At 38.9% G+C, this 27,854-nt stretch overlaps 1 protein-coding gene across 4 annotated transcripts in view; it reads left to right on the top strand.

Moving 5' to 3' along the window:
• The window catches only part of MID1 (midline 1), a 357,917-nt gene that overhangs the window by 301,668 nt on the left and 28,395 nt on the right, over nucleotides 1-27,854 (top strand). For all 4 annotated transcript variants that reach the window (XM_087758360.1, XM_087758359.1, XM_087758361.1 and 1 more), the window contains exons 3-5: nucleotides 5,947-6,042; nucleotides 21,593-21,700; nucleotides 24,823-24,971. In XM_087758360.1, coding sequence (XP_087614486.1) covers nucleotides 5,947-6,042; nucleotides 21,593-21,700; nucleotides 24,823-24,971 — 353 coding nt within the window. The remainder of the gene's footprint in view (nucleotides 1-5,946; nucleotides 6,043-21,592; nucleotides 21,701-24,822; nucleotides 24,972-27,854) is intronic.

Genomic DNA, 27,854 nt, shown 5'->3' on the forward strand with positions numbered 1-27,854 from the left:
TTTATTGCACTTTTAATGCACATAGTGCTGGACAATTAATTAACGGTGCAGTATCTCATGGGTCTTTCCTTGTGATATATTGTAATCACTTGAGGTAAAAATCTTAGTCCCCAGGAGTGTATCAACATCATAGCTGTTATTCCTTTTCACATAGAAATGTGGAGTGCAGTTGTCAAGCTCTGCACATTTGAGACTTGAGGTCAATCATTCCTATTAACTGCAAATGTTACCATTCCCTGGCTGGAGAAATACAGGATCGAGCATGTGTATCCTACGGAAGAGTAATCATCTGTTTCAGGACAAGTACATAGAATAAAAATTAGCTTAAGTTTTTCCATGTGCACCTGGCATGTCCATTCAAATAAAGAACACCAAAGGAAACATTAAACTCGCATACACCCAAAACCTGGCTCGAAACCATGCTTGATATTCTGGCAGTTCTTCTGGAATTGATTGGCAACTTTTTTAATAGGTTAGACACATGTCCTGGAGGCAACAGGCCTAGTTCAGAGGGTATATCACCACGACGAGGTGGAAACGTAACTGGAGCACATGCAAGCATAACTTCTTTGAGTTAGGAGGAGAAACAAACAGTTGCAATGAAGATGTGGTTGCATGGAGTTTGTTAGCGACAGAGTGTATACTTATAATCTCCAGCCAGCCTACATGTACTAAAGACTGATCTGCCATGTCAACACCACTCTGGTTGCCCTGCTAGCTTGAGTAAGTTAGGATACGATCACACTTCTGCTTTGTGGCAATTTTATTCCTCATCTGTGTTTTACTGCAGTGTAACCATGTGGCTTTTGGTTACACGCTATGACCAGCCAAATCTGAAAATATATAACCTCTGTTTCAGTTTGACCATTTGTAGAGGTGATGGGAGGGTAGCTGTGGTTCTCATGAAACCTATATAATTACTTAACCTAATTTCCACTATGCAGGGCTCTGATAAGCCCAGAAGGCTCTCCAAAGTTGTTTTCTTCTTTAAGCCAGGAAATAGCCTCAAAATATGCCTTTTCCCTGGTCAGTTCTAAACCAGGAGCAAAGGAAATGCAAACTGCTGTCAATGATGGCTGCCAAAGGGCTTTGATCATGATGGATTTGATGTAAATGGTGAGCAAGGCTGTTGTTACAAAGTACTGTCCCACAGTGTGTGAGTCTTAGCACATACTGCAGTTTCAGTGGATTCTAAAAACCTTCCAGTAAGCAGTGAGTGGAAAATACAAATGCATACTTATATTTAACAATGGCAAGAAAGAGTATTTTATTGAGAAAAAGACAGTGGCTTTACTTCAAATGGAGTTTAAAATCTCATTGTAGCTGACAGCTATATGTTTTATCTTGTGGCCCTTTGAATAAACATTTTTTATGGACCAGGAAAATGCCTCTGAGAAGATCATCTCTGGGATGTTGTTGTTTTCTCTGCTGTGACGTAAGGCAGGAGCACGCAAGTCAGCTTTTTTCTTCTTAAGAAGCTTACATTAATTTATTTTGACAGCATTTTCAACCCATATAGTAGCTTAGGACTATCTGTTTGTGCTACCTTCCTATTTTAGACAAGCGATGCTTTGCGTGAGACTGTTAATTTGGCAAAGGGCATGGGTTCACATTTGGTTTTCATAGACTGATAGATTTAAAGGCCAGAAGAGACCATTATGATCATCTAGTCTGACCTCCCACTTCAATCAGGGCACAAGCTTCACGCAATCATTACTGCAACAAGATCATGACTTCAGTGTGAGCTAGACAGCAGCTTAAAGAAGGCATCCAGTCCTGAGTTGCCTTCCTCTAATTTTTAGCATTAATTTTTCCAACTTCAGACTCCAGTCCCTGGATCATATCATTTTATAGGCGTGCGAAGTCAAAATGAAACATCATCCTCAGCTGTCCCTTTCAATTACATGTCTGTGATTCCATCTACTTGGATTTATCCCAAGATTATAGGAATATTTATGTTGTATAGTTGTCAGACCATGCTAAATGGACAGTAAGCATTCTTTTCACTTTATACTGGATATTGTAAAAACAGTTGCAAAGCACCCATGGAATGTCAAGATCTTGGGCTAGGTCTGCAGCATTCAGGCTATGTCAGGAAGCATTCAGCCTGGCCTTTGATTTTTGAGACCAGTTTGCATCCACTGTGTTAGCGTGCATGAAGCCTGTTCACAGAGCAAATGCACAACTATTGTCCTTCTCTTTTAAAAAAACAACTCCTGCATTTCTAAGATCAGTTTTTAATAGACAGGTAGTGATGAAAATTGGCAAGTGACGAAAAAAGACAAGGAAAGGCAGGTGGAAATGTTTAAGAAATCACGATTTATCTAAAACATTTCCAAAAATACGGTTGTAATTTGGTTCACCTGAGAGAATCGCAATAGAACACTAGGTGGGAGGAAGGAAGATACCATGAATAAGCTTATTCTACCACTCATTTTTACATATACTCATCATAATGTGGCAGCACATTTTCTCCAGACTTAAAACCTGGCTATAATTCACTATCACAGGAATTCTGGTCTACAGCACTGGATCAATTTTTCAAGATGGCCAGAACTCCAAATCTGGCGTTGAAGTTTTACACAACCTGGGAATTTTCACTTGTGGATGTGAAATGAGTTTGTGACACTATGGAAAGTCTGTGAGCAAGTTAAACTACTTCTGAAATTTAAAAGTCTTTCAGGCCCTTTCCAGCTTCCCCTGTGCAGAGTAAAGAAAGAGTGCAGGGCTTGAACTCCGCTTCTGGTACGTACTATCACGTGGTAGCCAAAGTGGTGCCATGGTCTGTATGGGAATGGAATAGGGGAAAGAACTAGAGGAAGATACTGCCAAAAGAAAATCCGGGTAAACATACTGCAAGAATTGATCGAGTTTTATGACCTTTAAAACTTTCAAGTCAGGCCAGTTTTAAGAGCTGCCATTCAGTACTTACCCTAGTGAAACTGAAAAGATTGACAATCATTTCAGAAAGCAGCTACCAGGTTCTTGCTATTTAGTAAAGCATTAATATAAACTGATGTTCTTCAACAGAAGTTCGTCAAAACTCTGATACTTCTTGACTTAAAAAGACCCCAATCTCTTGCATACTAAACTGCAAGGAAACAAAATTCCAGGCTTTCCAGTTTGAAAATGACACAGTTCGAGGAGCAAGAGCACAGGAATGCATTAACTCTAATTTTTGTAAGGCAACTCACTTGTTTACTAGTTATCCTCCATTTTCACAACTGGGGAATCAAGAGACCTGTGTGAAACCATAATAACATATATGGGTTTATGTTTATATTCACTGGATAGAGTACTTATCCTAAAATTTTGTTCTTTGTCCAGGATTTGAAAATATCCTGGATATAATAATCTATCTATAATCTATGGGTAAATAGATTTCTGTTTCAGAGAAAAATAGTTACTCTTCATATATTAATGGCCTTAGTTCAAGACACTTTCAGGTTATTGAAAATCACTGCAGTATTCCTTTTCAGCTTTGAGAACATTTTTTCTTCATAGTATGTGAAGGTTCCAACTGTTAGCATTTATTGTGTTCAATAATACATTTGAAATCAGGCAATCCCAATCAAGAATTTACATTTTTCATTTTAAATCTTTTGGTATAAAATATTAGAACATGTACAAAATGAATATATGGGCAATAAGAAGGTATATGTATCATTTCAAGAGTATTTGTACATTTGGACCCGCCTTAACAAACTGGCTTTTAAAGACAAAGGTTATCTGATACTGTAACTATATATGGTATTTTGACTTTGCATGTGAGTCTCAGCTCTACAAAGGGACATCTAACAGCACAGCAAACATGCCTTTGCAATTAAGTGATTGTTCACAGTACAGCTTATGGAAATATAAGATACAGCTCAGACTGTTTGGTAAAGAATGCCCGTCCTTGTTACTCTTTATTTTAATGGGCTATAAAATAAATGCAGTGTAGAAGGTATTTTTACAGCCAGAGCTTGTGATACACGATATGTATGGCTGCGCTGGGAAGAAAATGCCAAAATTATATACTTCAAACAGCCATCACGCTTCTCAGAAGGGTTATATACGTAAAGCCATCAAAATCCTGTGCTATCTTTAATGGAACAGGACTGACTGCTCCTCTGGTGTTTACAGCATCAGCCCTGATAAATGCCAAAGTACGTAAGGTTCAGCAGTGAAATACTGTCAGCTTCATTTGTTCGTAGCCACGTGCAAGAAGGAGTAAGGAGACTGCATGGCTGCAGAAAGGGACAGCAGGGAACAAAGTGTTTTAAAACTGCATGAAATAGGCAGGGAGTAACAGCACCAGAAAACAAACAAACACACACACACACACACACCCCCACACCCACACACTGAATGCATGCACAGAGGCGGTAAGGGATGGGGTGAAAGGATGAGAGAAGTCAAGTAAGTTCATGGTAGCTGAAGGGACTTAAGCGACGGAATAGATACATCGGGGGGAAAAGTAGTAGTGTGAAGAAAAGAAGGCCATTAATAAAAGGTGAGGAGGGATGAAATTAATGAGAGCTCTGCAGAGACACTACAGCCCTTGTGAGGAGAGAAGCACAGGGCCCAGTTCTGGTATTCTTGTTCAGGACTTCCGAGATACCAGGGACTGCTCGGAGGACAAAGTACAATTAAACGGCAGGGACTGTCAGCCTGTCAGGAATACTAAGCAAGGGACTAGGCTCGCACACTTACATAGGTGAATAACTATGAGGAACAGCTTGTCACGCCAGCAGTCCCCAGGATTTTCAAAATTAAATACATACCCCTGAAGTTACTGAAATAAATAAATGTTTACAGTCATGACTCTTTTTAATGGCTTGCTTCTTTTTCTTCTTCTTTTTTATGTACTCAAGTTATATTTACAGAGGATTTTTTTAATCTCTGTAGAAACTTTGTATTTATGCAAAACCAGGACATTTTCATGCCCGTGTGTTTCCAGAAGATGGAATTTCATGTAAAACAACAGCTGTCTCAGGGTGTGTAGTAAAAAGCGAGGAGCTGGTAGTTGCAAGTTCCACGGTGCACTTCAGGGTCCTGGTCCCAAGGCAGCCAGACCAGGGAGCAGGTCACAGCCATCACAGACCTCCTCCTCCTCCTCATGTGCTTGGATTTCCTTCCTGTAGATACAGAGGGGAATCTCACATGCAGTTGCACAGTGGCCAGGATGTGGCCTTCGATCTGGAAGCTGGAAAGCACTCTGATCTCCCACAGTTGCAGATATTTATTGCAGCCGTAATCGGTTGATAAACACAGACATAAGCCACAAGTTCTCTCTTAAGAGCAATTAGTGAAGGCACAACCTGTGAGTAGATATTTCATTCTTATGCATAGAAAGGATGTTTTTCCTTAGAAATATTTATTAAGAAATATAACTCTATTGAACTAGGGAATTAAATCAGTTAGATCAATCCCCTCCAGTACTGAGAATCCCAAGAAGAAAGTGCTGACCCATCTACTGGGTCCTTACAAATACAGTCCCAAAGGGGCACATACTTGGAGACCTCAGTTAGTAACAGGCTTTTAAATTCAGACGTTAGACTGAGAGCAGGAAATAGATGTTAGACTGAGAGCAGGAGTCAAAAAGTGTTCTCAGCCAAAATAAACCACTTTTTTTTTCTGAAATGTTTTTAGCCTCCCTGCTGTTCTCCTTACTCCTTTTTTTTTTCCCCTGACTAAAACTAATTGCTTAATCTAGTTTTTAGTAGATCCTTAGAAACTCTATCTTCTAAAGCTCACTCTTATCTTGAACTTTTCTGCTCTCGTTTTGCCATACTCGATGCATAGACAAAACATTTGATGGAACATATCAAAATGAAAGTCTCATGTTCATACCTGTGTAATTACAAAATTCAGATCCTGAAAATATATCCATTTTTTTCAACTGTTCACCTAAACATTAAATTCTTCAAAATGCTAACGTGTTCTTTTCTTTCTTTTTGCCAGCAAAATTTGGAGAGTAACCTCACAAACCTTATTAAGAGGAATACCGAACTGGAAACTCTTTTGGCGAAACTCATTCAGACATGTCAACATGTAGAAGTGAGTACTGACCTCCATTTGAAATACTTGTAAACTTAATTACTTTCACTTCTAGCATTCAAGAACAAAAGTTTAAACAAAAAAACCCAACAAGTGCAGAACTAAATTAAAATAGTGATAAACTGATTTAGAGCTTTTTCACTTATAAATGGTATTCTCAATACAGATGACCTCTTTTACATTTCTTCCTATCCGCTTTTAATTATAAGTTTGTATGGCTCCCACCACTGCTACACTTGACCACATCACTCACTGTCTGTAACATGTTTATCTTTTTGAGTTTTGTGAGGCAGAGTAATATTTACAGGTGGAAAACTAAGGCAAAGAAATAGTAACACCCAGATCCACAACGATATTTAGGTTTCTATTGGCCACTGAGTATTTTTTTTCATCAGAATTAAGTATCTAAATACATATGTGGACTCAAAAGTCATACATGAAATATATCTATCTTCAGAAGAAGAAAGATGCCTAGAGGCCTTTGAGTAGCCTCAGTTATCTATTCCACTTTGCTTATCACAGAAAATCTTTAGCAGGGAGGGACCTGAATCCATATTTCCCCAAAATCTGGGGGATTTTTTAGATGGCCACATGGGGGCTGCTGCTCTACATGCAAATTAAAACAATCACAGACTAATTCAGCTGTGGCAGCTGACACAGAAAGAGATCAGAGTCCAAAATGGACTCTTTTTTAGCAACACTTTTCTTTTTTCTTTTTGCCACTGTGTAAGACCTTTTCAGTTCCTTATAGTACCTTCAGGTCAACAAAGCCAACACCACTATGAACAAAAAGCTTCCATATCATAAAAAACCTGCAAAAGACAACATGAGTTTATGCTTTCTTCCGGTAAATATTATACAAACATCCCCATGGCATCAAAACTTTATCACCAGTGCTTTCCTCATTGTCAGTCTCAGCCATGAGTCCCAGGTGACACACTGGATACAAAACATTTTTACCCCTCCTCCAGCTAAATTGTGGTTGAGAAACACTGGAAGATAGGAAAGGCTCAACCTTGTGAGGCGCATGTGCTCGTTGACAGATATAGTGGATTAATTGAGATACACCAAGTTCATCATTTGCAGTGCTATCAGTTTTCCTAAGTTCTAAACTCAATTTAAGATGTCATGGGAAAGTTAATGGGGTAGGAATCAGAGGAACTGGCACAACATAAACACGGCTGATTTAGAGTGGAACAAGCTTTAGACCGCAATCACAGTGAAAAGGTACTTTCAGTTGGACAGCTAATTACTAGTCATGTTAGCAGGGAAAACATATTTTCCCTGTGAAAAATGGTTGAATTTTTGTTTGCATTACCATGCTGTCTGTTGACAGGCTTCTGCATAGGACAGTTTCACTTCTGACTGCATTGCACTTCCTCCAGCAGCCTCGTTTGTTCCGAGAAGGGCACACAGCATGTTCCTACCGGACAGGCAACATTGAATAATAATACTGTTGTGTAGAAAAGGTATTCCACTTTGAGTATGATTGTCTATATATGTTTCTTCACCAGTGTTACCTGGGGAATTAGCCCTGGGGAATTTGAGAGAGGAAGGTAGCCTTAGCCCAGACCTTCTGAAACATGAATATAATTTAAAGAGGTTAGCTGTGACATAAACTGCTGTAACATAGGCACCTGCCAGCTCTGCAGAAAGGCACTTGGTTTTTAGAGAAGCCTCTTTTTCTTCCTTATAAAGTCCCATGGAAGTTCTCCATAGGACTGCTTCTTTTCTGTCTCTTTCAGACTAAAATTCAGTGACCTAATTAAGCCCAAGAGCAACTTTTGCTTGTGAATAGATTCAAAGTCACATCTTGAAAATCTGGCATCTGCTTAAGTACCTTGTTGACTGTGGCAATGGCACATGCTGCAGAAAAAAAGAAAGTAAAAAAAAAAAAAATCAAAAAAACAAGGCAAACAAAAAAAACCCAAACGCCAAAACAAAACAAAAAACCCCAAGACTGTTCTTCCAAAGAGATCATCTCATCCATTTTTCTATCTGCTCCACCTCTGTGGAGCCTCACGAACTTCATGGGGCTCAACAAAACCGTGAAAGTCTATCCACAGTATCAGACTTGAGGTGAACAGTTTGAGTTCTTTATACAGGCAGCAAAAATGTCATGCAGAACAACTGCAGTATCAGCTGGAACGCCTGTAGTAGGTAATGAGAGACAGAGACAAGGCACATTGTCTTCCACTGTATATAAAACTCAGAGCAAAACCCATGAAGCAGATGGGCCCGGGACAGCATAAGGCCTCTTCTTCATTAGTGGCCTATGTCCAAGATGGGCTAGATTTGGAAAATTTAAAATTGTTCCTCCATCTCCTCTGCAATTCTGCAATACATTGCCAACTCTACGGTTTAGTATTACAAAAAATCCAACTTGTTCAACTGGTAACAGATGCGCTACTGTCCCTGGAGCCCTGTTTTAGAAAATGTCTCTGTAGACATAAAGCAATAGCAGCAAAGTTGTTAATGAATTCCTACCACGTTTTATTCATCAAATTAGTCTAATTAGCATTTAAATTAGCTAAATATTAAGAAATGAGCTACAGTCAAAACCCTGGACCTAGTCTACGCTGGAAATCGGGCAAGTGGGGATGTGGAAGTAAACTTTAAAGCTATCTCTATTTCTCAGAACTCTGTGAAAACTTCAGATATGATGTGAATATTTCCAATGTGAGAAGCTGAGGCTTAGATAGATTTTAAAAAAGTCAGTATGCTCTCTTTCTTTGTGCTTCTTCATGACAGAAATTCACCTCAAGCCAGAAACCCAAATGAATCAAACAGTATATTGGTTGTAAAATTAATGTTACAAATTTAAAATTACAAAATATTAGGAAAAGAAAAGCTTTAGTTTCCAATGACTGTATTAGTGTTGCCGTATGAACTCACTCAAAGGTTGAAACCGAACAAGTAGTTGATTTTATAGGAAATGTTTTCTTTTTAATTTTTTTGATACAATATATTACAGATTATGATGTAGAACATATTGTATACAATTTGTAAGCATGTAAAAATATAGGTGGTGTACTGTAAAAACGGCTGTTACATATCTAGATTTTCCTTACCTAATTTTAAATAATTTTAATAATGTTATTTTAATGTTGATTTAGATTTTGGAGGGGTTTAAAACCAGTTGAAAAAAAAATGAAAGGAAGCTTTGGGTTTCACAAATAATTTGAACTTTGAAAAACAAGGAAGGAAAGGAAATTATTATTCCTTATGTTAAAGTTACCAGCTTTTTATTGAGGGGTATATAAACTTTAGAAAACGTTATGCTAATTAACCTTTATTTGTAGAAATAAACACTAACATTTTTTAAAGGCCTTGTCCTGCCAGAAACCAAAAAATTCAATATTACATGAAAAATAAAAAGGGAATACCTTTTTTGGCTTTTGATACGGAGCAGAAGCTGATGTTTCCAAAAATTAACAACAAACAAGCTCTGTGTCTTTTGAATAAATGAATCCTTGCCAGCCAAACCAAATGTTGTCACAGAGCCACTGTTTCTCATCAACCAAGTGAGCTGTTAATGGCTTCCCAGCAACCAGCTTCACTGCAGATTAATTATCTACCCATACATCCTTCGCATCAGGCAACTGAAACTTTATGGATAGCAAAGGCCCAATCCCAGTCTCTCTGTGTTTTAAAACTAATGTTTATTCCCTTCTGAAAGAGAGTTGTTTTCACTTTTTGCTCATAAGCAGGCAAGGACTGATCAGGGTTATTTGTTATCTGGAAGCTGGATGCCTTCCAGCCACTGGGGAGGGGGGATCTGGGGCTGCCTTTCATCACAGCAATGGAGGCATAAATCTTGCCTATTTTTAGATGGAGTTTATCAATTTATGACAAGATTTGTCCTGATGGGGGACCTGATCTTGGGAGACTCAAGGAGTCCACTTCCAGTCTTGCATTCCTGTGGGTGGTTCTGGGCATAACAGTGGGAAAATTTTTGCGAATAAATCAAGCCAAAGTTGTATTCTTTACTGCTTTAAGTACAGCAGAGAGATTATGAAGCATTTTATAGTATCTGAATGACTGATTTCGTGCTGAATATGGAAGTATAGTCTGTGCTAATACTTCATTTACGGTAATGCTTAATTTTTAAAATCCCATTTTCTCAATGGGAACCACACCCTGAAAAGTGAACGCTTGAGACTGTAACAGTCCTTTCTGTCCCAAATCTTTTTGTTTCGTTAGGAGCATCCTGGCACACTGGTTTTACTCATCTTTCAGACACATCCCTAACATGTTTTTTGTTTTACACTCTTTTTTCCATCTTTCTACTCTCCCTTCCTCTGTAATCCCATCTGTTGTTTCTTGGTTTTGCAGAAAATCCGAAGGCTGTTAATCAGGAAAGTTTTGTTTTCCTTCCTTGGAGACGATGGCAAGTCTAAAACCTCACTCCTTTGGCCAGGCTGCTTTCTGCAGAGCACCCCCTCGCTCAGGGCAGCTCGCTGGGTTGGCCCGGGTGATTTGGCTCTGCTCCTCCCTCTCTTTAGGGAAGGCAGCTGCGGCTGCCTCCCCAGGGGCAGCAGGCTTCGCTGCGTCAAATGATAAACTGATGCGTAGGATAAAATATAGTTTTCTCCACAAACTGAGAAAATGGAATAGAAATGGGTACTTATCTGAAATATGTTTATTGGTAGTCCTAGTTCACAGCATTCACGCATCTCATAGTATCTGTGTAAAACTTTTTTAAAAGTGTTAAAAACCATCCTGGATAATTTTATCTTTAAATTCTGTGAACAGTCACCCAATGAGAGAGCCCTCTAGCATGTGGCTAAATCAGTGTGTGGCTCTTGAAAGTCCATAAAAACATCTGTGCATGTCAGGAAAACAGCTACTTAGTTTTGGACCTGTTATAAGGGGAAGATGTTTGAGGGAAAAGGAAGTAATGTAAATATTTATGCTTTGGCATAAATTAACAGTCTAGGTACAAGCCCTCTACCTCAGCTGAGGGAGAAGAGGCTCTAGCTGGATCCAGTCCCACTGGGAGAAGCAAGGCTGCAGTAATTAGCTTGTAAAAAATGTGCTACGCAAATTGCTTGTGTGAATATCTGAAAATTTCTGTGGGAGCCTTGGAAAGGTCTTCCAAAAACACTGTTGTAAAATCGGGATTGACAGGCCTAGGATATAGTGATATAGGTTAATCCCCGGGTGATAGCATTCCCGTGGCCGTACCAACCCACTTCCAGGTCTCCCTGCCTCCCACCATGTGCTGGAGGGGCACCAGCATGGCAGTGCCCCGGGGTGGCCTTTGGACCTCCCCTCCCTGCCCCGCTGCAGCACTGCCACCCTCCCCTGCACGCCCGCCACGTGCAAGGCGACGGGGGCAGCGTCCTGCTCTGCTGCTGTGTGGCTTTGCCAGCTGTGCACAGCTCCGGATTCAGCCACTTCGCAGTTGAATCAGGGAAGGATTTAATGCTGTAAGCGCTTAGGTTCTCCCCTCGGTTTTAGTGTCACAGGTTTTTCTGGCTGACAAAGTGCTATGTCACAGCAAATTTGCTTCTTTGTCATAGTTTCCAAGGCACATTGCCTCTATGAATGTGTGAAGCTTCTGCAAACGTCTTTTAGATCGTGACATTAATTGACATTAGGCACAAATTTGAGCATGAGCCTCTTTTGCCAGTTACTTTTTTCTAAGCAATTTGAGTGTTGTTTCTGGACTTTTTTCTCATCTCTTCTAGGAAATATATGATTAAATGTCTGTTATATAGTCAATACCATGAAGCTTCTCTCATCTGTTATGCAGAAACATAATCTGAACTCAGCTGGAGGAAAAATTGGAGCAATTATCTAGGGGGGAGGGGAAAGGAAATAGGTTTTGCTTGTAGACAGTTTTATAACATCTGTATCTCAGTCTTTCTGTTTGTTTGTTTTGTTTTCAATTCACCAAACGTCATAGGAAGCAAATTCTGGACACTGCTGCAAAATCATTTTTGTTGTATAAAGAAGGGAATGCATTTTCCTCTAACTGTGTAACCCTCAAACTGCTGCATCCTTTGCTTTCTGTTTGTAATGGAAATGCTCAGTTTCTAGCTCACTTCTAAAGATCTGCTGCAGGCTAAATCTCAGCATAAAGTTCCCAGTCAAAATTTGTTTTTCTGTGTGCCAAAGAGTGGTTTTTATAGCCATGTTATATAATCACCTGAAAAAAAAGTAGTATCTTGAAAGACCCTTTATTTCACCAGCACAGATAACTGAACACTCACACATACCAGACACGTTTTAAATCAGTGTAACAACAGTAGTGCAACAGTGATGAAGAGAAGATGGCAGCACCTGGAAAATCCTGCTGTTGCCTTTTTCTGTGTGCCTGATCAAAAAGAAATGAGCCAAATGGGAAAATGATAAATAATGAAAATTTGAATCTCTGGTAAGACTTCAGCTACAAGACAGCTTCTTCAAATTTTGTGACAAAATGTATCCATCAATTTTTATATAAGATACATGTAGCATTTCTGTTACTTGAGGGACAGCAAAATGAAAACTCGGCTGTCAGAGTGATTCCCAGAGGACACTCTGACAATAAAGAGGCTTCGTCTGTGACAATAAAAAACAGTGGGTACTCTGTTTTCACTAAATTTCATGGTACTCGCTCCTTCTTGAGATTTGGGACCATTTCAGTCAAAGCCCAAGTAAACTGAGAAGTTCTTATTAGGAAAATTTAGGTGGAAAGCCTGTACATAAATCCTGATGTCTGAACTGCAGCAAATGGCCTTCATAGTCATACAAAGTTGACCACTAGTAGTTTGGATCTAAGGATCTACTTTGATGGGGTTTTTCAGATAGTAGGAAAGGGGCAATGTGTTAAATAAGTGTTTACCATCACTGTGGGCAGATAACTTGGAAGGTAGCTCCACTGAAAGCTGCTTTTTCCTCTGCTCCAGTATCTTCTGGTTTTGCTAAGATACTTGTTCAGCAGCTAAATTTATTTGCTACATTTAAGTGCTAGAAGTAACTGACGTTTTTTGGTTTGTGAAATAGACAGGAAGACATGACTTGAAGGAAATCCAGTCTCAATAAGAGACTAATTAGCAAACTTCATGATGTGTATAAAACCCTAAGGAAGTTTACAGCATTAGGTTCCTAAGACAGTTTCTAATGAGAGAGGGTACAAGAGTACTTTCTCTGTTAACACTGTTCAGATGAAATTTATGGCATGATCTACTTTTGATTTCTAATTACTTTAGTTCTACATTTAATTCCACTCTCATAAAAGTTGATTTCATTCAGTGAAAATCTCAGGTAAGCTTTAGTCAGGGACTTAATTTTACATAGCATTAGAGAAAAGAGAAACTTCAGAAATAAAACCTAAGAAAACATGCTGCATGGCATATGGCAATACAGAATATTCATTCAAAGATGTCCTAAGTTGCATGCCCAGTAAACCCTAGCCTAGTAATCAAATATTATTTGCCTAACAATTTTTTAAATTGTTTTCACAAATGTAATATTGGTCCTATATAAAATATTGGTCCTATATCAAATGTATAATTGGCCCTATATATGTATAGAACTGCAGCACTGATGCATACATTTTATGTGCAGATTAGGCATGTGCTGGAATATGTTAATGCACCTACAATTGTTTTGTAACTTCTGAAAATTGGAGTTATAATTATGACAGAGGTCACATGGATCATATGTAAACTAACAGCAGTGCTTGCCATTGCCTGTTAAGGCAGCCAGTTCTCATTGGCTCCATCTCTCCCTCGGTCTCACATCCATACACGTGTATATGTTCACAGTCTTGTTAGACTGATATTCCTGCAAAAAATTTGGCCTTAGACTAAAAAATGGGTTTTAGTTCACCGTTAATCACTGGTTAACTAATGCAGCAGGTAATACTTTGTGCCTGCCTGTCTTTGAGACATTTACCTTTATAGGAACAAAATACTCCTGAGTTTCTCCCTTTTCTGCCTAACATAAATAGCTGAAGAGTAATTAGAGAAGCAAGGAGACCAAAGACATTGGTCCTCTAGTATGTTAAACAGTAGGCTAAAGACCCCGGATCATGGATGAGGGTTTTAAGTACTGAACTGTTGGTTACCAGGGCACTTGCTTCATCTTCATCAAAGGATGGGCAGTCCTTTGAACTTCAGTGATTATTTAATTGTTTTTGTTTTTCTACCCTAAATGAAACACACCAAGTGGAATATTTTGCTCAACTTGAAACAAAGGCTTAATGTCAGCAGGAAAAACAAAATAAAACCAATAAATAAGTAAATATAGTTCAATTCAATAAATATTTTCATTATTTAGGTTCAAAGAAAGGACTAACATAAAGGACAAAAATAACCACTGAAAATAAAGCATTAATATGACCTTTTGCTGCATCTTAAAAAAACACATCCCTCTTAGGGCTTAGTTTCATGAACAGCTTAATCTGATCTTAAGCCTCATTGCTGCCAAAAGTTTCCCCACCTCTGCTTCTGCCCTCCCCATTGTGTTTCTTTACCTGCTTCCCATGTGTTTGTGCGACATCCACATCAGCCAGGTGAGCTCAGCCCAGCCATTTCCCCAGGTGGCCAAACAAGCTGCTGTGGATGGAAGGAAAATGGGAATACCTTTTTTGTTTTTGGCAGCATGATCCCAGAGCATTTTAACCCAGTTGTGAAACTGTGGTTTGTCTCTCAATAAATGACTTTTCTCCAGTGTGCTTTCCAATCCTGAGAAATGTCAGCTATAGTTTCAATATGACACTGCGTTTGTGTTTTGTAAAAACAATACTTGGTTCATTGAAGCAAGCCTAGTCGATGGGCTTTACAGCTGTCAGCATAAGCATGTCTGGAGTAGCTCTTTATAAGAACTTTCCAGATCATCTGAGTTTAAGATTTTTTTAATGTTTTTAATGGAAATCTTATAAAAACAATTTGTTCGTTTTCCATGAAACTTCTCGTTTGGTTTGGTTTGGTTTTGTGATTAGATTGTAAATGTCACTAGAGGACTGCTAGGTTTCTTGCTGGTTAGTTTCTCAACAATGTGCTTCAAAGCACAGTGGGGAAAAAAAATTTAAAATAATATTTTAATAAGTAACATGAGTATTTCAAACTTCTAAAAAGGTTTACTCTTAGTCAAGATTGGGGCAGATAGTCTTATCAGGCTGACCCAAAGTGGTTTAGCTATCCTGGCCTAATTGATTCTTCATTCACAAAATTCCAAGGTAGCCAGAGTAAGTTGCTGTATTTTTGCACTGACCTTTGTTTAACCTGCTTGAGACTGCCTCTAAACACAGGTCTCCTGGTTAGAGATAGATGTGGAATGCAAACAAAACCAAAACCTCTGGCACACGTGAAATGCGAGATGACCATTCCTTTCTCTTGTGCCAATTCAGAATAAAGGAGTTGTAGATGATCCATTCAGATGGCAAGCTGATTAATATCACGTATTTCCAAAGGCAGAGTTTGTCATAATAGATAAAATCAGTTTTACGCTTAGACTAGATAAAGTCTGAAAAAGCTTTATTCCAAGAGTTGCTTTTGCTCTACAGAAGACTAAATTGAATAACCTGTAATATCAAACGGGGATATGAAATGAAAGAAGTTTGAATCCATGACTTTCATTCAGTCTAGCTATCCAGAAAAAGAAAGGGGAGAAGTGTGTTCATAAATGCGCATTAATCATTATCCTTTGTATTTCCATTAAATAAATAAATGAAATGTGGATGATGTTAAAATATGACTTCAATGTATTATGACTCTGTGAAGAAAAGTTATTCACTTTACAACATGGAGTAATTAAAAAACAAATAGGCCTCTCTCTTTAGGTGAGTATAATCCTTTAATTCATCTAGAGACTCTGATCCCAGAAAGTGTGTTCCACATCTACAGGACAATGAAGAAAGTTTTCCTAGAGTAAACAGGTATCAGCCATTATATGTTATAATTTTAGATTTTTTTTCCTCAATTTCTGGGTTTGGTGTAGAGAGGAATTCAGGCTCAAAACCTAGACTGAAATATGTGGCAATAATGTTACAGTTGTTAAGTGGAATCATTGCAATTTGCTTTTCTGATATTTTTGTTTATTTGTGAGTATATAGTAATTCTATAACCATCAACTCAAACCCATAAAGAAAAGCCAGTACCTCTTCTTTACCTGTATGGCCACAACTGCAAAGAAGTTATTTTTTGAGGCATTGAGCCCATTTTTAAACAGTAAAGCTAAAACTCAAATTCATGCCTCACTTTCCAAAGACCAGACTCTGCAACCTACTTTCTTTCATTTTGCATAACTAGTGGAGGGCTAGAGAATAAAAATTACTCTGGTTTTGATGAATTTATCTCAGTGTAGTCTTAAAAAAGCAGGCCACCTCTAAATTAGGATGTTTTGTCTTGTTTGTCATTTAGAGATTGTTTGCTGAAAAGACATATGTGCATTTCCACTTGTGGACAAAATTGCCTCACCCATAAGGAATCCCAGAGGGAAGGTTTTGCTCCTGCAAGGAAAATTCCGCTGAGACACTAAAAAATCCTTTGATTCCAGTATATTAGTTGGGGAAGTTTTTGTTGGTATGAACATGAGCCAGCAGTGTGCTCAGGTGGCCAAGAAGGCCAATGGCATCCTGGCTTGTATCAGGAACAGTGTGGCAAGCAGGACCAGGGAGGTGATAGCGCCCCTGTACTCGGCACTGGTGAGGCCGCACCTTGAGTACTGTGTTCAGTTTTGGGCCCCTCACTACAAGAAGGACATCGAGGTGCTGGAGCGTGTCCAAAGAAGGGCAATGAAGCTGGTGAAAGGTGTAGAGAACAAGTCTTACGAGGAGCGGCTGAGGGAACTGGGGTTGTTTAGTCTGGAGAAGAGGAGACTGAGGGGAGACCTTATTGCTCTCTACAACTACCAGCAAGGAGGTTGTAGCGAGGTGGGGGTTGGTCTCCTCTCCCTAGTAACAAGCGATAGGACGAGAGGAAACAGTCTGAAGCTGTGCCAGGGGAAGTTTAGGTTGGCTATTAGGAAAAACTTCTTCACTGAAAGGGTAGTCAGGCACTGGAACAGGCTGCCCAGGGAAGTTGTTGAGTCTCCATCCCTGGAGGTATTTAAAAGACGGGCAGACGTGGTGCTTGAGGACATGGTTTGGTGGTGGACTTGGCAGTGATAGGTTAACGGTTGGACTGGATGATCTTAAGGGTCTTTTCCAACCTTTATGATTCTATGATTCTATGAATCTAGCCCTCTGACACTCCGTTTGCCTTTGAATTAACCAGAGAAGCTCCCCTGTAACCTTGAACCTCTAGCCATGTTGTAGTTGTGTGATTTCCCAAACATCTGCTGGGGACTTTGAAACCACTGCATTCATTTTCTTATGACCTAAGCTGCAATTTAACTCAGGTCTCTGAAGATGAAAGCCAAGGAAGCCTCTGCAGAGAGCAGAACGCTTTCCAAAGCAGTTCTCAGCTTGTGGAGAGGGGAACAGCTGGCCTGCTCTCCCCTTTGGGTTGGGAGGGCTTGTTGTTTCCAGCTCCCTGTCAGACATCTGAGAAGCCCCCATTTTTCTTTTTTTTCTACAGCCACTCCCTGAGGCAAAGGCCAGCAGTCCCTATCCACCTGTCTGGAAAACCTGGAAAGAACCCTAATTTTTTTTTTTTTCAGTAAACTGTCTGAGGTCTTCAGATATTACAGAAACATAAATAAATTCCCCACAAAAGCAGCAGGACTAGAATCAGTCCTTGCTTGCTTGTTTGTAGTAAAAAATGTCATCATTTTTGCTAAATTGTAACAAGGCCTCCTGTCAGTTTTGAAACAGTTTTGTGGCATGGAAGGGAAGTTTATAAAAATGATATCAACAAAATACAAAGCTTTAGGTTCGAAGTAGTTCTGGACACAGATTTTTAAGGAATGTGTTGATGCCAAAACTAAGCATATTGATGTCAGCAAAATTTTCTACAGAAAGGTGTCCCCAAGTCCAGCATAAACTCTCAGGCAAGAGATATCTCAGATTAAGGAGACAACATTCATCTGGGATGGAGGAAGCCCAGATTTAAGTCTGCTCTCTGCATGATTCAGAGCCTCCCACAACCAAAGTGAGTGATGTAGTCTCCAGACTTTTCTAATGCAGCTCTCAGTCTCTTTTAATGAACTCCTTGGAAAGAAGGCTTGCTTTTAATGTGGAAAAATGTAGAATGTAAAACCTCAAATATTTTCACCAGACAGTACTCGCATGCCTTGGCCAGTCCCAGCTGGAAGTTATTGTCAAGGTTGCTGTTCATCAAAGGACTCAAGCAGAAGGCAGAGCCTTATTCTGGTATTTCTGTAGCACCTGTACAGCGGAGCCCTGCTCCATGCCTGTGGCTCTTTGGTCTGACATATGACTCCTCAGAAATGTACAAGTAAATAATATTCAATGCTAATCTCACAAATAGTCCCTTTAGGGCCACAGCTAATATGGTGCACTTAAAGTTAGGCATGTGCTCAATTATAAAGTTATTACTGAATCAGAGGCCTTGTAGGCTGAAAATTTGATTAAGGAGTATTTCAACTTGAGAAAAGCCCCCAGATTAAATGTTTGGGGATTTTTTTTTCATACAAAGCTCAGACATATCAAATAATTTTGGAATATTCTTTTCATTTTTAATAAGCTTGTGCAAGCTATAAAGTTGGAAATGTCTTCAAATGAAGTTTATAAAAGAGCATACTTTTCAGATTTCAAAGAAAAAGAAGTCTGCAGTCAGTGTGTAAGAAACCCATAGGATTTTTCCAAGCATTTTACTTTTCTTAGTCTAGAGTTTTTTAAGTTGAGATTTAATTAATACTTTATTATTCAAACCAGACAGAGCATTAAATGAAACAATGTTGACTTAACCTTCCTGTAACTCTATGTTTCATGACAGTTACCCCAAAGATTAATTACATCTTCTTGACAAAACGAATTCATGCTGTAAGTGGTGATAGAAGTAACACTTTGAGTGGAAGCTACTCAAAAATCCTGTGAAGTGTTACCGTAATTAAGTGCCAAAGTCAGCTGTGGCGTGAGCAGACCTCAGTATCGATGCAGAAGGAATTGTGCCCATGTGCAGTGGATGTGATCGTTGCCCCTAACTGAGCTCATCTGGGATTCCCCGCTCTTTGGTGGAGTTTCAGTCCGCTGGGGAAACTGGTACACTGGATGGCTCATTGAAAATAGCCCTGCCAAGTTTCATGCCAAAGTACAGTGCATGACAGGAGGGGACGCCGGGACGCATGAAGCCGGGACGGTGGGATGATGAGACGAGAGGGCATAGGAAGGACAATATTGATTGACTAGTTCTTTTAGGCTCCCTGAGCGGTCAGTGGGGAGACACTGGCACTGCCAGAGGCTTTGGGTGAGCTGCTCCGTGGTCCGTCTCTGCTCATGGACCATGGTGGGAAGCCAGGCAGAGCAAACAGCTGACGTAAGGAGATAAATAGGCACCTAAAACTGCACGTTGGAAGTACTTTCTACATCTTCACCTACTCCGTACAGATCTCCCCATCACTTTCAGTACCATCTGACCCCTTCCAGAAACAAATAGATTTTCTCTGTACAATCCTGATATCTTAATTGATAATTAAGCCTGTAAAATATGCAATCAAACTTTAATTTTATGAAGGTTTGAGAAGGATAATCCAAAATCTTAACGAAAGTAGGCCATTGTAAAAAAGTCCCCTCTTTGCCTGGAGGACATGATGTATTTCACATAAGAAGGTTATTTGTAAAATTGGCCCTTGTCCAAATTTAGATATATAAGCATTTGTTTAATCTTAATGAGCTCCATAATGTGCTTACACGTAAATGCATGTTTAAACACATTGTTGGAAGAAAAAAAAGAAGGCTGAGGCAGATCAAGGGACTCATCGGACTGAAAAATAACCAAGGGGAGAAACATAGTTACTTGTCACCTGGAACTGTTCCCTGTTGTTCTTCACCACTAGCTCTTACTGGCCCAGTGGAAAAGGTGACATGGCTCTAGGAGCAATTGGCCAGGGTTGAAGGTTGCTTTACCCTTTTAGCAAAGTGTATGGAAACACAGCTCTGAAATCACTCCTTTAAATTTTCCTTTATTCTAGATATGATTAGAACTTTTTGCCTTTTTCTCTGACTCTCTATGCATACATGTAAGCTATACATACTACTGCTGGTGGGGAAGTACATTTTTCTTGTCGTACCGAATGTTGACTTTTCACTGAAAAAATCAGTCTCCCCCAGAAACAAAACATTTTCAGCTGAGAACCAAAACTCTTCTAAGTTTTCTTATTTTTTGACAAAAGTGAACATTTTCCATAGAAAGCTAATATTCTTTCTGAGTTTTTTTGCATTAAAAACAGTTCAACTGGCTCATATATTTATACTGTAGGAAACTGCATGAGTGCAGCTATTATTTTCTATCTGATTCATTGCTGAGGCAAAGTGGCAATAATACAGTCAGTCAATACACATGATTTGGTAATGTTTCTTGGATCTTTGGTAATTTGAATCTTTCGGGAACCACTGAAAATAACAAACAATTTTTCAAGTGTTAAATTCAGCAAATCAAACATTAGGAATCATTATGAAAGTAATTAAGATTGAGGTAGAGAACATATTGTGCCACTGTATGACTCCATAGTTTGTTTGCACCTTGAATACTTAGTACAGTTCTGTTCCCCATATCAAAAAGGAGATGATAGACCTGGCAAAGTTTCAGAGAAGAAAAACAAGGATGATTGAAGGTATGGTACAGCTTTCATACAAGGAAAAACCGAATCACTTAAAACTCTTCAATGTAGAAAAGAAGTCCTGCTAGAGGTACAAACAGTGATCTATAAAAGCATGGAGATTGTGGATAGGTATCAGTAGTTCACTGTCCTTTGCAGTAAAAGAACTTGGTATCATTAAATACAGCTGGAAGGAGACAGGTTCAAATCCCTCTAAAGGAGGCAGTTGTTCACTTGACTGTGAGTTAAGCTGTGGTGCTTATTGCTGTAGGATGGTGGGAATACTTAACGTTTGCAGGGCTGAAGGAGAGACTAAATAAATCCACAGAAGATAACTTTTCTGAGGATTAGTAATGATGTAGAAATTCTGTCTGGTTCAAGAAGGCTCTGAGCTGAAAATGGTTGGAGGATGAGAAAATATTCATGGGAATCATCATACTTCTTGGGACTTCTTCCTAAGATGCCTTACTAGCAGATAGTGAGAGACAGGATACTGCAGTAGATGGACTGTCTGATCCAGTACTTGTGCTCTTACATGCATTAGTATTCACTGCAGTCCTACATACAGCTTGAAACTGTGATGTGTTAAGCACCTTCTGAAGAGCCTTCACTTCTCACTAATGTCTGCTAGAACTGACATCACTCAGTACACTTGAGTTAGAAATACCTGATGAGTATCTATTTGCAAGTCCTACCTCCTACAAACAAGACATTCAGACTTGTTTCAGTATTTCATGAAATCTAAGACAGGGAAAACAAAATAACACATAGATTATACACAGAAAGGAGAAAAAAAGCCAAAGCCAACATTTTAGGAATTACGATTTTTAAATTAGAAAAAGGAAAAAGAAAATGCCAAAAAAGGTTTTGCTAATCATAATGCTTTGCTTTGTAGGTAAATGCATCCCGCCAAGAAACCAAGCTGATGGAAGAATGTGACCAGCTCATTGAAATAATCCAGCAAAGACGACAAATAATTGGAACCAAAATCAAGGAAGGAAAGGTAAAAGCTTTTCTTCTTTACAAGTAGGTCAACACTGCTTCCTCATGCTTATGGCTTTTTGACCTCAGGTACTACTAATACAAATCTGTAAAAGCCCTTATGGAGTCCTGGGCTACTGCTACTTTTGTGTAAAGAGGAATGAAGTATATCAAGATTAGTATGCTAGACCTCAACAGTTTATTTGGCAATTCTCTTACTACATGTGATTATGATTTTTAAGGATAAACACAGAAATGATGTCACCATCCGTAAATGATAATAAAATGACTAATTAATGATTCCTTCATTCTGTTATATGTCTGACAGTGTTTCCCCCGAAGTTTTCACTTTCACAAAGTGTTACAACATTTGGTATCATGACTGGCAATCATCTACATGAATATTTTAGTCTAGATACTTTAATTATTTATTAAAATACTATCACATAAAGAATTTGTTTCAATCATTGTCATTCCTGAGGATAGGAAGTCTAACTTATTTACAAAAAAAGATATTCAAAAACATGCAGGAAATTAAATGAAGTGTACGTTTCTATTACTGAGGTGCAATGATTGTTAGCGACAAATATGTTGAGCGGGAAAAATCTCTGATATTCAAGTTCCAATGCATTTTGCTAGCTACCTGTTAACTCAGAAACACATTAGAGTTGAATTAATGTTCTTGTTTTCTAGGTACATGGTGTTTACTCTTTAACTGCTAAACTAACTAAGTCAAATATAAACTCTTCTTGTGTGGGAAAAGCTCAGGAAAGGAATAAAGTCAAGAGCAGGTTAAATGGTTCATGTGGCTGTCAAGATATTCCAATTAACTTGAAATAAAAAGCCTGTAGGCAAGGGCTGACATAAACATGTTTGAAACCACAGGTCCTGTACGTTGTGTGACAGAACTTGAATTTCCTCATGCTGTTAACAAAATATAATTCCCTTCAAAATGGAAAAGATGGTTGTCTGCATTATTGTTTCAACTCTGTTTCTCTATGCAGTGAGACCAGCTGTGCTTCCAATGAAGCAGAAAACTTTCCATTCATTTGGATTTGTGCTATATACATGAGTTTCTTTTAAAAAATCTATTGCTTGCAAAGATGTATTCTAATGTCCATTAGAGCATGGAAGATTTATAATACAATTGACTCCAAATTTATTTGAATATAGCTGATATCAGAATCTGTCCCCATTCTTTTTTCTATTTTGTTCAGCCAAAACTGATACCAATGGAGGTCAGTAAAGATCTGGAATGCTTTGCCCCAGATGTTGTATCTGTTGAAAGATTTCAGGGCTTCAAGAGACCCATGTGAAAAGCCACAGGAAATTCTGCCCAATGTACCTTCTTTTAAGAGGGCCTGTGGCTAAGACTCTTTCTGGAAGGTAGGGCATGGCAAATTTGTCTATAGGACTATACTTATGACTACAGAGCTGGAAACACTCAGGTATGAGGTTCTAGCTATGGCTGCAAGGCTGCAGATTCAGACACACGAGTCTGACAACGTAGTGCAGCTCCATCCTTAATCTCACCTATCACCCAAAACCTATAAAATCCCACAGAGCATGTAACAGGAAAAAACACTTAAATGTCAAATAAATAAGATAATTTTAGTGCAGATGTCATTCCTGCCATTGCAGGGGTCAGTGGGGAGTGGGTGAGACGAGTCTCTCGCTTTTAAAGTTTATCATCAGTTTTCTTCTTGAAGAAGATATAAAAAAGAATCAAGCAAACAAAAAAAATAGTGCGTATGTAGACCTCACAAGTGATGACATGCCTTCTGATTGCTAAAAGCTCACAAGGTAACATTTCTTTCAGTTCATTGTTTGTTTTGTTAATTAATAAGTAAATAAAGAGATGAGCTACTTAATACTGCAATGAACATTTCCCTGATTAGACTGGTGTAGACCAAATTGAAATCTCTGCAAATGCACAGTTAGAGAAAACATTATGGCATTAGTTCATCCTAGAAGCTAATCAGATCATTAGCATTATCAAAATCTTTATGCTTTCCCAGCATTTTTCTCCCTTTTTGTTTCTATCTTTAGAAGAAATACCAATGTTACAGGACACTAATCATTTGGCCAGTATTTTCTTTTTGAAAGTTTTCCAAAAGATTTATTTTCCTACTGTTTTTTGTTGTCAGGTAGGTGCACTAAGAGACCCTTATCTCTGCTTAGGATGCAATTATATCTGAAATTCAACTCAGCAACTTCATAGTCTGTGGCCTAATTGATGAGAATGGGAACATTATCTTCATTATAAATTTGGATGTTTCTGCCAATCCACTTGGTTGTTAGTTTCCTCATTTTGCGTGTAACTGGGTCTTAATGCCTTTCTAAACTCCAAAATTATTTCATTTCCTTCCTATTTCGTGCTCCTGTTCAAACCATGATCCTGATGTGATAACAATGGGGAGGACTCCCAGACCTTTCAGGAACTAGAGGTTTTGTTAGCCAACATTGTCTTTAAATGGAGGATTGACTGTGCCCCTCCCTAACCTTTCAGCTAATGATTACAGTAACATCTATTGTGTTTATCTCCAGCACGTATGTTTGCAGTAATAATAATCAGCTCTCCAGCACTACCGTGCTTTTGTCCAGTTAAAAATATCCAGCAAGAATACACCCTGTTTGACTAAAAGCACATAATGAAAAGGGCAGGCGTGTATTGTTAGTAGACTTGAACAGTCTTTTTCTGTCAAGTTTTTTTGTCAGATTATTTTTTATAAAACTCACCTCAGTAATAGGAAAAAAACAGTTAATCTATAAGATGCCCTTAACACAGATCTCATCACTTCAGGGAAACGGTTATCTAAATAGCCCTTAGTTATCATGTAACCAGAAAGTACCAGGAAATGACGTTTCTTCTGTTGGAAAATAGGCCAGCTGTGCTTGTTTTGGCTCTGCCCTGCTGTTTTCCATGTGGAAAATATTGAGCCCGAAAGGCTGTGCCTGTCCCCGTATTAAAAATGTTACGTGGCTAGATGGGGCTCACCATCAAGCTAGTGTGAAAGCAGCTCTTGTCAGCGAAGCCATTCATCTCAGCTCCCCCTTTGCATTCCAGCTTTGCCTCGGAAGTGCAAATGCAATCATGATTTGTGACCTTAGAGATGTGACTGCTTTCTTATGTTTCCACTCAAGGTGGTGAGGTTGAGAAAACTGGCTCAGCAGATTGCGAACTGCAAACAGTGCATTGAGCGCTCGACATCCCTCATCTCTCAGGCTGAACAGTCACTGAAGGAGAACGATCATGCTCGCTTCCTGCAAACTGCTAAAAATATCACTGAAAGGTAAAGAAGACATTTCTCTTGATAAACAGAAAAACCTCAGTTTAAGGCAGATGGGTTGTCATAGTCACCGTATTGTCTTGTCCCATCACAAATGTGGTCAAAGAGAGGGAGGTGAATTGACACATTCCCCCAAAACACTACTTTGTGCTGTACCAGAGTGGGAAGGATCTTACTGTAATGCTAAACCAAACCATCCCTTTGAAAAGACAAGCAGTTGAAAAGGATGCAAAATAAGAGTTAGAACAGCAATAGCATGCACAAATGAAGGAGGTAGATGCCAAGCAGGTATCTGGTCCTAAACACTAAAAAAAACAGGTTTCTGGAGGCTGAAATTCCTGCTCCATGAAAAAATCTGAGATTGAGAAAGAAATTAGGCAGTGAGTACATTCCTTAGAAGAAATTTGGAATGATCTTAATGGATTCATATTCTTCACAAAATAGCAAGCGGCAAGGTAACAAAATGTGTGACTTTGCAACATGCATCTCTGACATAGCCCACTCGAAGAGTTGGAGATTTAACAGTTTGGGCATCTGGAAGTAATGGCAGCTGCTGTGTCAGGTCCCTGGGTGCAGGGAATTTCTGCTATTTCTAGGATCCTAGCTCCTTTTCAGCGTGCCAGATATATCAAGGACCCAAAGACAAGGGAGCAAGTCTTTCTAGGAAACTGTGCTGTCAGAAAATTTGGTCTGGTTTTCAGTGCAACACTGTGAATGCTGAAACATTCCCACTGAATTTCAGCAGTATTTTCTGATGAAAAAATGTTGTGTTGGAATTACCAGCTGTTTAGCCAACAGTCGGAGAAACAAAAAAAAGGAGAATGTATCTGGACAATGAAGAAGAAAACTATTAAAAAGTATGCTCATTTATTCAGCTATTTTTTTATCTCTGGGTTCACATTATATCTTCACATTGTCCAGCCAATTTTCACTTAATCCAAAGCATGAAATTCCATGGTTTTATTATTTATTTTCTTTAAGTGTGTCACTTACTCTGGAATGCTCTATGCAGATTCACCAAAGCTATTTAATCAATTTATAAATAAGCCAGCAACACTGGCTTGCTCGTTACAGGTTCAGAGAATTGAAAACCTGTTGAGAAAGGCAAGGCAAGGCAAAGGAAGGGAAGGCAAGGCAATGGATTACATTTGATCTGTCAGGCTCAGACCCTGGTTTGTATTCTGTCACCAAGCTACATTGTGGCACTTCGTTTTCCCAGCTGAAGCTGGTAGTAAAACTACTGCATGAGTATCATGAGCAAAAAGCTGAAGGTGAGGGTCTGGCCTTTTTTCAGTATTTGGTGGAACAAGCAGTAGGGCAGAAACCTGTGGAGACACAAAGCTTTTTAACTGACTACTGGAGAATATTCAGAGAAGCTCCATTTTCACCTTGTAAATATGAACAGTTGCATCATAAATACAGTCACAGGAGAGACACTCAGAGAGCAGAAATGAGACCAGCTGACATATGTGCCCAATCAAATCTAATTCTTGGCTATCACAGATTGCTGTCTGTAATGAGATGGCTGTGAACGCCCTGAAAATCAGAGAATCATTTCAAGTAGTGAATAAAACTGAGGGGAAAAAAACCCCAAGTGCTTGCAGACAAATTGCAAGTGGAAAAAGAGACTAAATCTGATTAATAAATTATTCCCCACAAGTAACTCTCTTAGTTCTCATGTGGTGAGCAATATTTTGTTTGCTTCTAGACTGCTCATGTAACAGTCTCGCCAGGGCCCTGAGCTCCAGCAGCTAAAACAGTCTACCGAAATTATGCTCATTGCATTTCTTCATGCACATATTTCAAAGTAATTGCAGTATAATATTCTCTGTTGTAAGCACAACAGGTAACTATGTATAGCAAAGACATTACACACACTGCAATGATTTAGGTCATGCATTATTTACAGTGGGTGAAACGCATTTATCCTAGAAAAACCCTTTCCAACCGAGTACAGTGTCAGATAGAGCAGGCAGAAGTACAAGAGGAAATTCAGTCTTCTGAACCTAATATGGTGACATGGTGATTGAAACTGCGAACTGTTGAGCTCAGTGAAAACTGACTTTAATACACATACTCACAATGCATCCTTTGCGTAGCTCCAAGCAAAGTCCAAAAGGGCCTGGTGATATGGTCGTCTTCACAATAATCATGTGCTTTATGGAGGTATTCAAAGAAGCTCTTCATCTTAGGTACCTGCTTGCTGGTTTCTTAGCAAAGCCATTGTTAATTTTGTAGAAATGTTTGCCCTAACACAGGCCCTGCAAGAAAAGCATGTCTTTTTTTCTTACTAGATATAAAACACCATAGTGTAACTGCAGATGAACTACTGCCTGGTGGGAGGGGTGGGGGAGAAAAAAATAACTGAAAGAGCTCAGGGAATTTTTCCCTCTAAGTACATGGGGCAAAAGGCACTTCAATTACCCTCTCAAAAAAAAAAAAAAAATCTGTACTGTCTGTACTAGGATCTACTTTAAACTAAGTTCTACAACCACAGTTGCAGAAGAAACATTGCTGAAAACTGTGTAACATGAATTATTGACTAGGAAACCTCCTCAGCTCGGCTTTTGAAAGCTATGCTGAAGACAATGAGATGTGCAGCTCAGTTTTTGATTTTCCTAACTCATTTTCTTAAAATACTACACAAGAAATGTGAAAACATAGTTTTTAGTAAGCATTTGGTCTGGAGCCATTTGAGTCATGTCTACAGAGAAATATTCTAATTTGGGAAACTGTTAATTGAAGCAATCAAAATATTTTGATCTGACATGTGTCACGAATGACAGATAACTGACATACCTTGTGTGCATGGTTGTGTGTTTACCTCCAAACTCAAACAATTAACAAATGAGGTTTAATAACCAATTTGCTTAAACAGATCGAACT

The sequence above is a fragment of the Nipponia nippon genome, unplaced genomic scaffold (genome assembly GCF_047370975.1).
Source record: "Nipponia nippon isolate SJK-2023a ecotype South Korea unplaced genomic scaffold, ASM4737097v1 scaffold_2, whole genome shotgun sequence".
NCBI lineage: Eukaryota > Metazoa > Chordata > Aves > Pelecaniformes > Threskiornithidae > Nipponia > Nipponia nippon.